Source organism: Mustelus asterias, chromosome 12 (assembly GCF_964213995.1).
Source record: "Mustelus asterias chromosome 12, sMusAst1.hap1.1, whole genome shotgun sequence".
In the NCBI taxonomy this organism is placed as follows: domain Eukaryota; kingdom Metazoa; phylum Chordata; class Chondrichthyes; order Carcharhiniformes; family Triakidae; genus Mustelus; species Mustelus asterias.
Window position 1 is genome coordinate 25,527,325 of NC_135812.1, and position 13,510 is coordinate 25,540,834.

A 13,510-nucleotide genomic window follows, 5' to 3' on the forward strand; every position below is an offset into this window, starting at 1 on the left:
TGATGTCTAATTGACGCGTCCTTCAATGTGGCTGTACTCACCTTCACACCAGTTCCTTTTAACAGCAATATGAACTTTTGCTTGTCCAATTACACTGAACAGCATGTGCCATGCTAACTGCAACATTCATTACATCAGCTCAAGGATTCCCACTTATGTTACATTAAATTGTGGGGAGATTACTCTTTCTACCAGCCAAACTAAAACATTTATAACATTGTCCAATTCAGTCAATTTATTTAAATACGGATTGCTTGAATATTGTGTGTCTGCAACTTCTGTCATCCTTTGGGAAGTGTTGGTATGGAACATAATTTCAATGTTCGAATCTATGAATATCTTTAATTTTTAAATATGCTGCTGTTTTATTGAAGAACGAAATTTTATGCATGCATTGACTTTCAGCCAGAATGCATTTCCTGTAACTAATTAGGCAAATAGGTTTGGAGCTGCAATATCCAATTGCTGCTTAATTACTTACCCAGTTGGCAAATTCATTTGAAAATTTAGGTAAAACATGAGCGCAGTTCCTTACAAGTGGGTGACCTTATAATCTCACCCATTTCAAGAACAATATACAGCGCCACAGTAAATTTCTGTGATAATCCCCATGAGGTCCAGGGGAAAACATTGATTGGCCTCCTTGTGGGGCTCATTGAGTACGAGTTCCCCTGGTAACAGGCAGAGGACTGCCCCGCTGGAACGCATTACCCAAGCCTTTTATAAGGCTGGCCCAGGACTGGGCCTGCTAAATAGTTGTCCCAGGCAGGGACTAGTGTGTGTACAACAAGGTAGTGCTTCTACTTTGCATTTTGTAATAAGCTATGTTCCTTTCCAGTCAGGCTTCCGGAGTCATTAGTTTCCAATAACAAAGAGCAAAGCAAAACAGTAACAATTTATCATTTGGAATTATGAAGATGTAAAGTGCTTGACATTTTTCTCCCCGTTAGGTAACTGGACCAGGGTGAAGACGCTTAATGGCCAACAAAATGGTTCCTGTGAAAACTTCATCAACTTGGAAGTGCTGCAGGTATTTAGGCCAAGCTAATGTTTCTGCCACACTCCGAACAAAAAAGGAGGAATTCTCCATAATTGTAAATGGAATACCAACGCCTATTTCCCAAATGATACTGAAGATCAATTAGCCTAGCCTCAAATGACAAACTAGGAGGATAAATTAATGACTGCGCCATCAGTAACTGCCAATGCTCAAAAATGCAGACTTTGGCATTTGCCACCTTAGCAGATTAGTCTTATGAGTAAGTGTCAATAGTTCTCAAAAGGCAATGAGCCTTTGTAATTACAACCTAAATCTATATTATTTCCTTACATAAACATGTTATTTACATCAATCTATCACATTTCAGAAATATCCCAAACACTTTTAATTTCTTATGGAGTGGCGTGGTGGCACAGTGGTGAGCACTGCTGCCTCACAGCACCAGGGACCCGGGTGACTGTGTAGAGTTTGCTCGATCTCTGTGTCTGTGTGGGCTTCCTTTGGGTGCTCCAGTTTCTTCCCACAGTTCAAAGATGTGCAAATTAGTTGATTTGGCTATGCTAAATTGCCCCTCGTGTGTAGGTTAGCTGGATTAGCTACGATGGACGTGCTGGGTTGTGGGGATGGGGTAGGGGTGTGGGCCTGGGTGGGACGCTCTTCTGAGGGTCAGTGCAATCCTGATGGGCCAAATGGCCTCCTTCTGCACTGCAGGGATTCTAGGATATGTTTGAGATCCATAGCTTATACTCCTTATGAATGATTTTCATGTGCATATGATAACTGGGTGGAGAGTGGATAGAAAAAGCCAGCTGCGTATGTGTAATTAATAGTAAGTAAGTTGCGAACATATGGGAAACTTGAAAATTTAGTGCTGAAAAATCAGGTGGCCTGCAGCTGCAACTTAACACGGGGTTGGGTGCCCATTTTGTCTGGAAGAGTGGAAAGCAATACTTTGAAGCAACAAGCCTCATCAGTTCAGCACCTACAGCAACAACTCAAGCACATCCAAATCACTGTAGTCAAGACAACAGCCACGAGCTATTCCAAAAATAAAGTTTCCAAAACTCTAGACTACTTTATCCAAGAGCAAGAGGGAAAACATTTTCAATATTTTTCCAAATGGCCATTTCCTCATGTACAATGCATGGTTGCTGACTGATTCTCTATCTCAACACCATACTTTTGCTCTTTCCCTATACCCTTGACACTGTTAGCATCTAGGAAACTATTTCCTTCTTAAATAACTATATTTAGTGACCTAGTCCACAGCAATATGTGGTAGAGAATTTCACAGGTTCACCACCCTCTTGAGTGAAGAAATTTCTCTTCACCTCAGTTCTAAATGGCCCACCCCATATCCTAAGATGGTGACCCCTTGTTCGAGATCCCCATCCCACTCAGAGGAAACATCATCCCTGCATTCAGTCTGTCCAGCCGTCAGAATGTTATACCTTTCAATGAAATCCCTTCTCATTCATTTAAACTCCAGTGAACACAAGTCTAGCCAATCCAATCTCTCCTCATACGACAATCCTGTAATTCCAGGAATCAGTCTGGTGAACCATTGCTGCACTGCCTCTGTGGCAAGTATATCCTTTCTTAGATAAGGAGACCAAAAACTGCACACAATACTCCAGGTATTAAGGCCCTGAATAGCTGCAGCAAGATATCCTTGCTCCTGTACTCAAGTCCTCTTGCAATGAAGGCCAACCATTTGTCTTCCTAACTGCTTGCTGTACCTGCATACTTGCTTTCAGTGACTAGTGTACTAGGACACCCAGTTCCCTTTGTACGTCAATACTTCCCAATCAATCTCCATTTAAATAGTACTCTGCCTTTTCGTTTTTCTGCCCAACTTGGATAACTTCATCAACATTATACTGCATCTGCCAAGCATTTGCCCACTTACTCAACTTGTCTAAACCACCTTGAAGTCTTGTACAAAGAATTGGCAGCAAGGGTAGAAAACAGTGTTGGGAACTAAAGAAAATCACTTGACCACACACTCATGTGATTTAAACCTGTTTTAGCCATGATTCATAACAGCCTGAAAAATAGGCCATACAAAAGTAGCAGAAAATAAGTGGGATTAGCAGCTGCTTTATTTTCAGACCACTATCAGCTCAGTATAACTAGAGAATCAACTAGATGTAAATCACTCTGTCTGGGGCTTATTCAATTCCCAACTGTATCTAGAGCTCAAAGAATCACTTGGATGGACTGCGGGAACTTTAATCCATTTTGATCACAATGGTTAATTTGAGGGAGTTTCTGACCTCGTAGCCAAACTGTCCTTTATTAATGCATCAATGCATTATAAAGACTAGTAAACTTGCTGTGCCCGAATGTGGGCTAGTAACTAATAAAGATTTATTTTGGTTTGCAACAAATTTGGCAAGATCATGGGATTAATTAGATAAATATAAATTTTTGGTACATTGTACTTCATCTTTCTAGAATACCAACATTAGAATCTTTCCATTATAGCAACTTACCATTTCTTTAAAAATCCAGTATCCTGAAGTCAACCAACCTTTGTCTGACAATCCATTCCAATTACCAACTACTTTTTAACCCAAGAAAAATTTCCTGGCATCTGTCCTGAAACTTGATATTTAATCCAGATTAAAACTCCAGAATGTGTTACTTGCTGGACACAATCAAAGCAATTTATCTCTGCTTCCCAATGGTTCAGTTACACCTGTATGGAGCCATCAGAGATCAGGTCTGCACAGACCTCATGGAATATCGTTATCCTCATCATAAATCTTGACTGAAAGATTATAAGAAGCACATTAACACACAGAAAAACACAATTCCTACTAAATAAAACAATAAAAAGCTAAACTATGAAAATGCAATGAGCTTGCGATCAATCGTTAACTGTCCAGGAGAAAAATAAATTATATTTCAGTCACATAAATATCCTGAACTCCAGTGATGCCGAGATTAGTAGGTGCTCAGTATTCATGGCAACAGGTAAACATGTTGATATTACATTACATTGAAAACATGGTCTACTCACAGCATACTTCATACAGAATCCTTCAAATTATGCTGGATAATGTCTTTCACGGCAAGACATCCACTCTGAGCATCGGCTTTAAACCACAAATGAGCATAATCTAAAAGGAGTGAAAACAGTTCAGGCTTTGGAATAAAATGATGGAGGTCTGTGAAAGTAGGCAAGTTCTACATGGCTTTGAAAGTATATTTTGAGAAATGCAAATTTAATAAAAATTAATACAGCAACTTTCAAAATGGTTAAAATGTCCATCAAGACTAAAAAGGCAAAATAAAAGGTATTGCTATACATTAAGTGGAACGTAAAAAAAAACAATCATTCAACTCAAGTGAATTTGTGATGAGAATTTCATGTACAAGTTGTGCTTGGTGCCATGGTTTCAGGTGACAGTTGATATGTCTTTTTTGACGAACTCAGGATTCACATTCAATATCCTTCTTCCACTGACATTGGGGCACACTTGGTTTTTTTTACTCTGCAGGCTGCACAAACTCAGAAGTGAACAAAGCTTCTGCATACTCCTCACAAACATTTTGCAGTTCAGCTGCTACATCACTTAGACCTTCTTCCATTAGCTCTTCAGCCAAGCTAGGAAAGAAATAGATAACAGGACATATCAGCAAAGTTACCCAGTCTGTTAAGTGAGCTTGTATAAATCAAAATTAACTACACTACAACAATTAGCATGCTCAAAGACTAAAAGGTAGCCTTGGACTATGAAAATGCATCTCATCATCCTGCAATAATATTCTTGCATTTTTTTTCAATTATTTCAATGCTTAAGGTTTCCTCAGAATAAAATAAAGTGCCATTTAGCATCCAATATCAAACCAAGAGAATGTTTCATATAAAGATAGATGCATTAAATAAATATCATAGTCATTTAACAAAATAAAATGACCAGGATTAGAGGTCTTTTGGATAACACTTTGTCCTATCAAGTGTGGCGTGTGAAGTTTAATCACACTGATCTATGCAATCTCCAGGCTTTAACTTTATTGTGAGAACCACATTTTCATTAAGTATGCTTAACAAGTACATCTTTTCATCGATCAACATATTACAAACCCCTCACCAGCAGAACTGTTGCTGTTATTACTTAACTGTTAATTCTCAGAAGCACGAGGAAATTGCACTATACTACAAATAAATCATAATTTGAACAAATTTACAAAGCACATAAATGCTTGTGTCACACTAACTTCAAAATGAATGGGGCATTTGAGCTTGTAAACATTTTTCATTCAAAGAGCAACAGTTTTGATGGGCAAAATCTTACCAAAAAAAATTGGTTCGGCAAGCTTCTCTCCGGAGAAACCACCCCCACCTCCCCACTCACTAGCATTCCCTGCTCCTTCTCATCATCACATCCAAATGAACCCCCCCCCCCCTCACCCCGCCCCACCCCTCCCAATCCTCATGGAGGTTCCCACTAGACCTCGTGACTGTGCCAAGTGGTGGTGCCAGGGGGCATTCCCAGGCACTGTCTGGCTGTGACCCTCTTGATGTGGAGATGCCGGGGTTGGACTGGGGTAAACACAGTAAGAGTTTTAACAACACCAGGTTAAAGTCCAACAGGTTTATTTGGTAGCAAATTCCATTAGCTTTCGGAGCGCTGCTCCTTCGTCAGATGGAGTGGATATCTGCTCACAAGGCATACAAAGACAAACTCAAGTTACAGAAAGTTTCTGTAACTTGGTTTTGTGTCTGTGTGCCTTGTTTGTGAGCAGATATCCACTCCATCTGACGAAGGAGCAGCGCTCAGAAAGCCGATGGCATTTGCTACCAAATAAACCTGTTGGACTTTAACCTGGTGTTGTTAAAACTCTTACTGTGACCCTCTTCCCCAGGGACTGCCTGGCTGTGACCCTCTTCCCCAGGGACTATATTCACCTTTGCACTCCGGGGGAGATCCCCACCACAGGTTCACGACTAGGTGAACCTGTTGTAAACCACGCCAGTGTGACGTCACTTTGGTGCGGCGTCAATATCTGCTGAACGGGCGGGTTTGAGAGATGGAAACGTATTGAAATTCATGCAAAACAGGTTTACGCCAGTTATGGGCATGAATCTGATGGCATCACTGGCGAGAGGCAGGGAAGATCCAAGATCCAAGAACCCCGCCAGCATTTGCACGGACAGCGAGCATGGGCTCAAGATTGCCCCCCTATGTACGTCATTATTGAGGAGTGCTTGGTGCACAAACGGTTTAGAGGGTAGTCAGGTACCTTTGAGATATCTGCCAATGCCATCCTGTAACCAGCCAATGGAAGTTGCAAGACTTCATGCAAAAGAAATTATTTTGATTCACTCCTCTTCCACCTCAGCAGATTGAAATGAGATTGAAATTTGCGACTGGAAAAATTGCAGCTCGGAACATGTATCCTGGTATGCTTACACTATTATAGTAAATTACCAATTTGAGAAAACTATTACATCCAGGGTATTAAATCCTTGCCAAAATGCAACACCTACATATAATTTAAGATGCAAACTAGATAGACGTGTTTATATTTCATTCTCAAGTTTTATTTGTTAAATTGAGAACATTTTAGGTCACAGCACCTACTAATGCAGACCACATTTTCCTGCAATCTATAATGCAATGTAAATAGTAGAATACAAACTGGAAACCCAATTTTTTATACCCAGAAAATTTTGCTCCCATTAGCACTTGAAGGAAAATACACTCATGACTGTTTCTATTAGAGGAATATTAAGTATATTTATACACTTTCCTTCTCCATTTATCACTCTGCATTTGGCAACTCAAAGTGCTGTAATAGTTCTTGAATAGGACTATCATATCTTTATAAGTTCTCTAAATCCATTCCAATTTTAAAAGTTCTATATATTTAAGAACCTAATTAAGCTGTACCCCTATGAACCAGTTAATCAATATTCCTTCTGATATTTTTTTTTATTGAGCTTAAAGTTCCTGAAGTAAAGCCCCGGTCTTCATTAGTAGATCTATCAGATGTCTACAGTCTGTAAAATCCTGCAATGATTAAATGCCATAGCTTGTTCAAATTTAACATTTCAGTCTGGTTAGTTCCGTCTAGTATCCTTCCAGTGGTGGCTTCATTTTACAAAAACATCTATCTCTTAATGGCTTCAGATGTTCTAAAACAAAATGTTTCATAGAAGATAATTTATTAATCTTCAGAGAATCTTTAAGCAGAGGGACAAATTTATTTAACTAACTGTCTAAGGAAATGATACTCAGTAAAATTACACTGGATATTTTTAGAATGAACTGACAAGACACAACACAGGCAATATCATTATGAACATTAATTGCAGACAAGCCAAATCAAATTAAATCTACATTGGATACTTAATCTACCGTGCAATAATTGTCTAACTAGAGTTGCATCTATTTATTAAGTTGTATGTAAAGCATTCAAGTGCAACCTTCACTTTTGGAACGTTTTCTATTTTTAAAGATGTAAATGTCAAATAAAGTGTAGCAAATGATTACAATTGATACCCAAACTAAAAGCAAAATATTGCAGATGCTGAATATCTGGAATAATAACAGAAAATGCTGGATAAACTCAGCAGGTCTGGCAGCATCTGTGATGAGAGAAACAGAGTTAATGTTGAGTCCGATATGACGCTTCTTCAGAACATTAACATGGTTTCTTTCTCCAGACAATTAATACCTCCTGTAGTTCAAAATTAAAACAAACCTCAAATTGCTATATAAAAGATAAGCTGACAACACCCAAAAAGTCTAATCTCAAAACCATGCAATTTTCACTTAATTCCTTTGAGACTTTTGTCAATAAAACTACATTTTTCTCCAAAGAAGTGAAATAAACTTCACCAATGCTAGAAGCGTTAACAAAACCAACCTGCTGGAAACATTCCACTATTAAACATATCATCTGAAAGAAATGCTGGTTAGGTGCATCGATCATGTTAAATTCTCCCTCAGGTGTATCTGAACAGGTGCCGGAGGGTGGTGACTAGGAGATTTTCACAGCAACTTCAATGTAAGCCTACTTGTGGCACTAATAAACAAACTAAAGCATCCTTTTCCCTCCTTTCCTAAAAAGACACAACTTCCTAAAGTACAACATGATCTGATCCATCTTTTATGTTATGATTGTTATTCCATATCCTGTTCTTTGCAACTTTCCAGTCCCATAGCAAGTTTACTACCTATCCAGTCATCTCAACACATGGGGGCTATTTTACCATTTTGATTCTAAATGCTGAAGCTGGGCATAATTCAGCTCCGACTTGGAAACCTGTTCTCCGGCGCCCCCATACGCACCTAGCCTGAAAAAAGTCATGAGTCTGAATCGCGCTGTGGGCGGGACTTATTGTGCCCGAAACATTGCTGCTCCGATCGGAGCCTTCAACTGCGCATGTGCAGTGGAAAAAATTTTGAAAAACGCTCCCGTCACATTGCTCCCGGGCCACAAAAAAAAATGGATAAAGCGGCCCGGGAGCAATGGCCCCCACAGATATCGCCCCACCCCCACAACACAACTGTCCCCCTTATCCACTCACCACCCCCCGCTACCCAGACCGATCAAGATTCCCTGCCCCCTTTCCCCCCCCCCCCCCCCCAAAACAATCACCTACAGAGTGACAGCGGACCCCCCTGCTCCTGCCCCACCCCCGGCTCCCCCACCAAAGAACGATCGGGCCATCCGCCTCCTCCCCCCCCCCCCCGCCACCAGCAGAGAATGATCTGACCTCCCTCTTCCTCACTCCCCCCACCAGAGAACCATCTGGTCTCCCTCTTCCCCCCCCCCCCCCACCAGAGAATGATTGGGCCTCCCTCTGCTCCCCACCCCCCCCTCACCGCAACCAGAGAAACATCTGACCCGCCTCCCCTCCCCCCCCCCCCTCCCACCAGAGAATGATGTGACCCGCCTCCCTCCCCCCTCACCACTGATCTGAGTCAGGGAGCCGTTGGAAGCTCTGAACTTACCTCTTCAGAAGCAGAAGCACCCGAAACAGACCTTTGCTGAGCATGTTTGTTTCGAGCCGAATCTCGACGGGCAAATGCGATGGTAAAGGGGGAAATGCAGGTACGATTGGGCGTCCAGCTCATTAAGTCAATTTAAATGCATGCCCGTTTCGGTGCACGGTTCCGATTGCGGCCATTTTCGGGCCTTGGTAAAGTGGGAATCTGCGTGGACGCGGGCGCAGATTGCGCTATTCGCCTCACGCCCGACTTTACCAAGTTTTCGCGTCCGAAAACGGGCACAACGCAATGGTAAAATCGGACCCATAATTGTCCACCTCTGACAGATAGCTATTGACAATTATTTCTTCCAATCTCATGAAAAGCAAGGAAAAGAAAAAAATGCAGACCCTGGAAATCTGAAAATGCACATCAGAACAGTAAGCTTCTGTGAAGAAAACAGACCCATTTTGTTTTGAGCACATTCTTTGAATAAAGGTCTGTACTCAGAATGTAAATGTGTCTGCTCTGTCCACAGATCCCATTCCAGTGTTTTCTGTTCCAATCACAGGATTCACTGCTAACGGCATAGGCCAGAATACCAACCACAGGATGGATTTGTTTTTTGCTGAATACCTCCATTCTATTTGCAATAGTTGACTTGTTGCTTGCCACTTCAATTCCCTTTCTCATTTCCACTGATTATTTTTCAATTAAGCACTAAATGGTAGACAAATGAAATGAGAGTAATACTTTGGTTTAATATAATGAAAAGGAGTGATGAAATGTGGCACAAAATCAATTGATTTTGCAAATCTATAATGAGATATTTAAAACTGACATATGCAAGATATATAACGTAATATGAACTAAACAAACCAATAAGGACAGTATATGGCGAGATTTACTTGCCCAATGATATGCTTTATTAATTACCTTTCAGTAATTAACCATGGGTTAAAGCTCCCTACAACCTCATGTGAAATCATTTTTAGATGTTGGTCAAAGCTCTCACGGTAGTCAAGTATACTTTGAACCATTTTCTGTGGTACTGGAAGTGCTATCCCACTCTGCTTTTTCCTGGATAATCTCTGGGTCAAAGGTTCCAACATTGAGGCAGTCTCTGGCTTTCCACTCCATTCCAAGTCCTCAGCTGGGCTAAATTAAAACAAAAGTTAAGACTGTAACACTTTTATTTCCATTAATGCAACCTTAAACAAGAAAGTTATATATTCAAAAGATTTTGCACTGCAATAGATTCATCTTGATTAATGAGGGGATTGGGGTTATGGGGAAAAGGCAGAAGAATGGGGATGAGAAAATAAAAGTCAGCCACGATTGAATGGCGGAGCAGACTCGATGGGCCGAGTGGCCTAATTCTGCTCCTATGTCTTATTACTCATAACCCCACTAGGTTTCATTAGTGCTCACCTGGCTGGGGACTCACATTATTCACCCTCCATTACTCATATACTAAGGCAACACATTCCATTCTATCCATCCACCACCCTGTGTTCACTGTCAAATTAGGGACCGATCCCCCCCCCCCCCCCCGCCCCCCCCAGTCGCTGGCCGTGGAACCCCCATCCCAACAGCCGATCACTGGCCTCCCGGATATCACTGGGCCATCCCTGATGACCCCGCCCCAATGGCCAACCCTGAACAGCCTCTACCCTTCCTCTTCCACTCATCTCAATGAAGAGTGGCAGCGGGACCCCCCCACCACCACTAGACAGTGCCAAGGTGCCCCTTGGGTGTTGTCACTTTGCCTCTTGTGCAGTGCCAGGGGACTAGGCTGGCACTGCCCACGGAGGCACCTCCTCCCCAACCTCCTGAGGGGGAAGCCTCCATTCACTCCAGCGGGGGTTGACCAACAGTTCCCCATTAGTGGGGAGCTGTTGTAAACCCCACTGGAGTGGGTCACTCCTGGGCTGGTTGGGGGAGGAGGGGAAATCCGGGCCCCGGAAATGCATGGAGATCAGTTGGGAGCCTGCTAATCGGTCTCCGCTGATGTCTCCCGGCTACAGCAGCGCAGCGAGCTGAGAGAATCGGCCCCAACATCTTAACGACAGATCAAAACCCTAAAAAAGGAGCTGGAGGAAAAAGTAAGTGCTGCATATTTTGCTGTTTTCTAAATTATTAGGTTAAACATTCACAGGTTTCAATTTTTAAAAAAAAAGTCTATTTCAGACTGCTTCCTTTGGAGAGAAAGATTCATTTTTTCTTGAAACCATGTACAGGTGGTTGTAATGGTGTACTAAGATGACATCTGTGTGATATTCAGATAAATGGTCATTCTTTGTCATCACAATAAAAACTAGAATGCTTGAGAGGAGAGGCTGGAGCGAGGGAGGCCGGAGCGAGGGAGACCCCACCAGACCAAGGGACCCTGAGGGCCCCTGCAAGACCCAGGGAGAGCAAGAGAGACAGAGATCAAAATGTGTTAATAAACTGAAGCATTGAAATATTCACAACTTACTCAACTTCTAAAGACCTCTGAATTATTGTATCCATAGTTGGATCACTTTGTTCAACAGTTCGGGTGATCTTGATTGGTTGTGGGGTATGTGGCTGTGTGTCAATTAGTACAAACTCTCTTTCTGTGAGAATAGAAATAGCAGTACAACATTAATCAAATGCACGATTTCTTTCCAAAACATCAAATTATCTCAACAGCAGGTTTGCTTTCTGCAATTCAAAATGTGGATACCATAGGAACAGATTCTAGAATTCAGTTTAATTTTGATGATTGTAGTATCATAAAGGTAGAAGTATTCATAAACCACAAATTCTCAGACAATATCATTGTTTGAATAGATCATTCTGGCTGCACAAAGTTTATTATGCAAGGTAACTAGTAATTTCTCCATTTAAATTTCATTACTACCATGCTTTAAAACATTTCCAGTATGATTTAGAATTACGTGTCAGGAAACAAAAGTAATTTATAGTAAACTATATTTGTATTTTGGGTATTAGCAATAAAATATAGCTTTAAGTAAGTTTCTGTATAAGAACGAGTTGAAAATGTAGTGAGCTTCATGTTAAGTAAAGGTGCCTGCACGCCCGTGGGTTTTGATCACAGTAAACTGTACCTGCATCGTAATTAAAAGGATTGATAACATGAAAACAAACAGGGTTTAATGAACCACTAAGCTGTTGTTTATCAACTGGGGGCTCAGACTGAAAATTATAAACATTTATCAGTTGAAACCAAGTACCAGAGAAGAAAGCAGCTCTCAAAAGAAACTGCCAGTAGAGAGACGGGACAATGATTAAAGGGGTAGAAAGTTCCAGAAGCTAAAGAACATAGTTCTAAAAACCAGGGGATGAAAAGAGGGGTCCCAGGAAGACTGAAGTTAAAGGGACAAAGAACTGGAATCTGAACAAGGTACTGTTCACTGAAGTTAAAGAAAAGAGAAGGGAGGGTCTCCAAGTTAAAGACAAAGTTGGCTAGTGAGAAGTCAGACATCTGAAGTAATCCTAAGATTGGTGACACCTTAGTACAGTCTGTGAAGCAGTGTTGTTCTGTTAGAATGGCTGGGTACCCAAGAGATTGTGTGGAAGCTTGAATGCATTTAGTAATCCAAGGGAGAGGAATACTGAAAGGAGAGACTGAAATCCTGGAAATGGATCTTTGGTGAAAGCTTGGGAGAAGACTCTAAAGGTGTATTCTTTCAAGAGTGGAGTTTGGAAACATTTGTATGGAAGTCAGATTTCAGAGAGACCAGTTAGCTCACAGCGTGATCAGCATCGGAGGGGGGGATTTAATGAGAAATCCATGCAAGTTCTAGTGGGTGGTATCTGCCACTTGGTTTCAGAGTGTGGTGTATCTAACCACAATTGGCCTGTTGGTTTATATGGACTGTGTACTTAACGAGAACATCAGAGTACAAGATACATTTTGTAACTTGTGTTATCCTTAAAATCGGTGTACATCAATGAAGATATAGGTGGGGTGAAAGAACAGAAGATTATGACTTTTTTCCTGTTTAGTAAATGTTTTATTCTTTTGTTAAAAATTAATTGGCAGTCCTGTGACTCTGTTCATCCAGTCGCTAAACAAAATAAGAGTTACAGTCTACTGAGCCAGGGTTCCATTCTGGGACCTGACTGTTCAGTACAGCTCGGATCGTAGCAGTGTGTAGAGTACACTGCTCTGGACTCCTATTATAAAAAGAACGGTAGTGGAACAGGCACTAAAAAAAAAGGACTACAAACATGATTCCAGAACCAAGTGGTTATACTCATCAGGAAAGACTGAACAGGCTGGTGCCTTTTTCTATCAAAAAGGCTGAAGAGTGACCTAATAGAGGTCTTTAAAACTCTGAAGTGGTTTGATAAGGTTAACAGAAGACTTTTCCACTTGTAAGTGAGACCAAAAACTATGGGCCATAAATACATGTTCGTAGTCATTGTTGTAAATTTGGCAGTCAACCTGAACACAGGAAGATTCCAAGCTAACAACCAAATCATCTATTTATCAGATTTTGGTTGAGGGATAAATATTCGCCAAGAGTTAGAGAAAACCCATTCTCCTTCAAAATAATACCATAAGACC

General features: G+C 41.1%; 1 protein-coding gene across 3 annotated transcripts in view; it reads right to left on the minus strand.

Moving 5' to 3' along the window:
- Positions 1-3,599: 3,599 nt before the first annotated feature.
- The window catches only part of kiaa0753 (KIAA0753 ortholog), a 47,766-nt gene continuing 37,855 nt past the window's right edge, over positions 3,600-13,510 (minus strand). For 2 of the 3 annotated variants that reach the window (XM_078225943.1, XM_078225945.1), the window contains 3 exons: positions 11,429-11,549; positions 9,886-10,107; positions 4,195-4,613 (listed from right to left, as the gene is read on the minus strand). In XM_078225943.1, coding sequence (XP_078082069.1) covers positions 4,496-4,613; positions 9,886-10,107; positions 11,429-11,549 — 461 coding nt within the window. In that variant the 3' untranslated portion in view covers positions 4,195-4,495. Of the gene's footprint in view, positions 4,614-9,885; positions 10,108-11,428; positions 11,550-13,510 lie in introns of all 3 variants that reach the window. The other variant, XM_078225944.1, reaches the window with a different exon arrangement.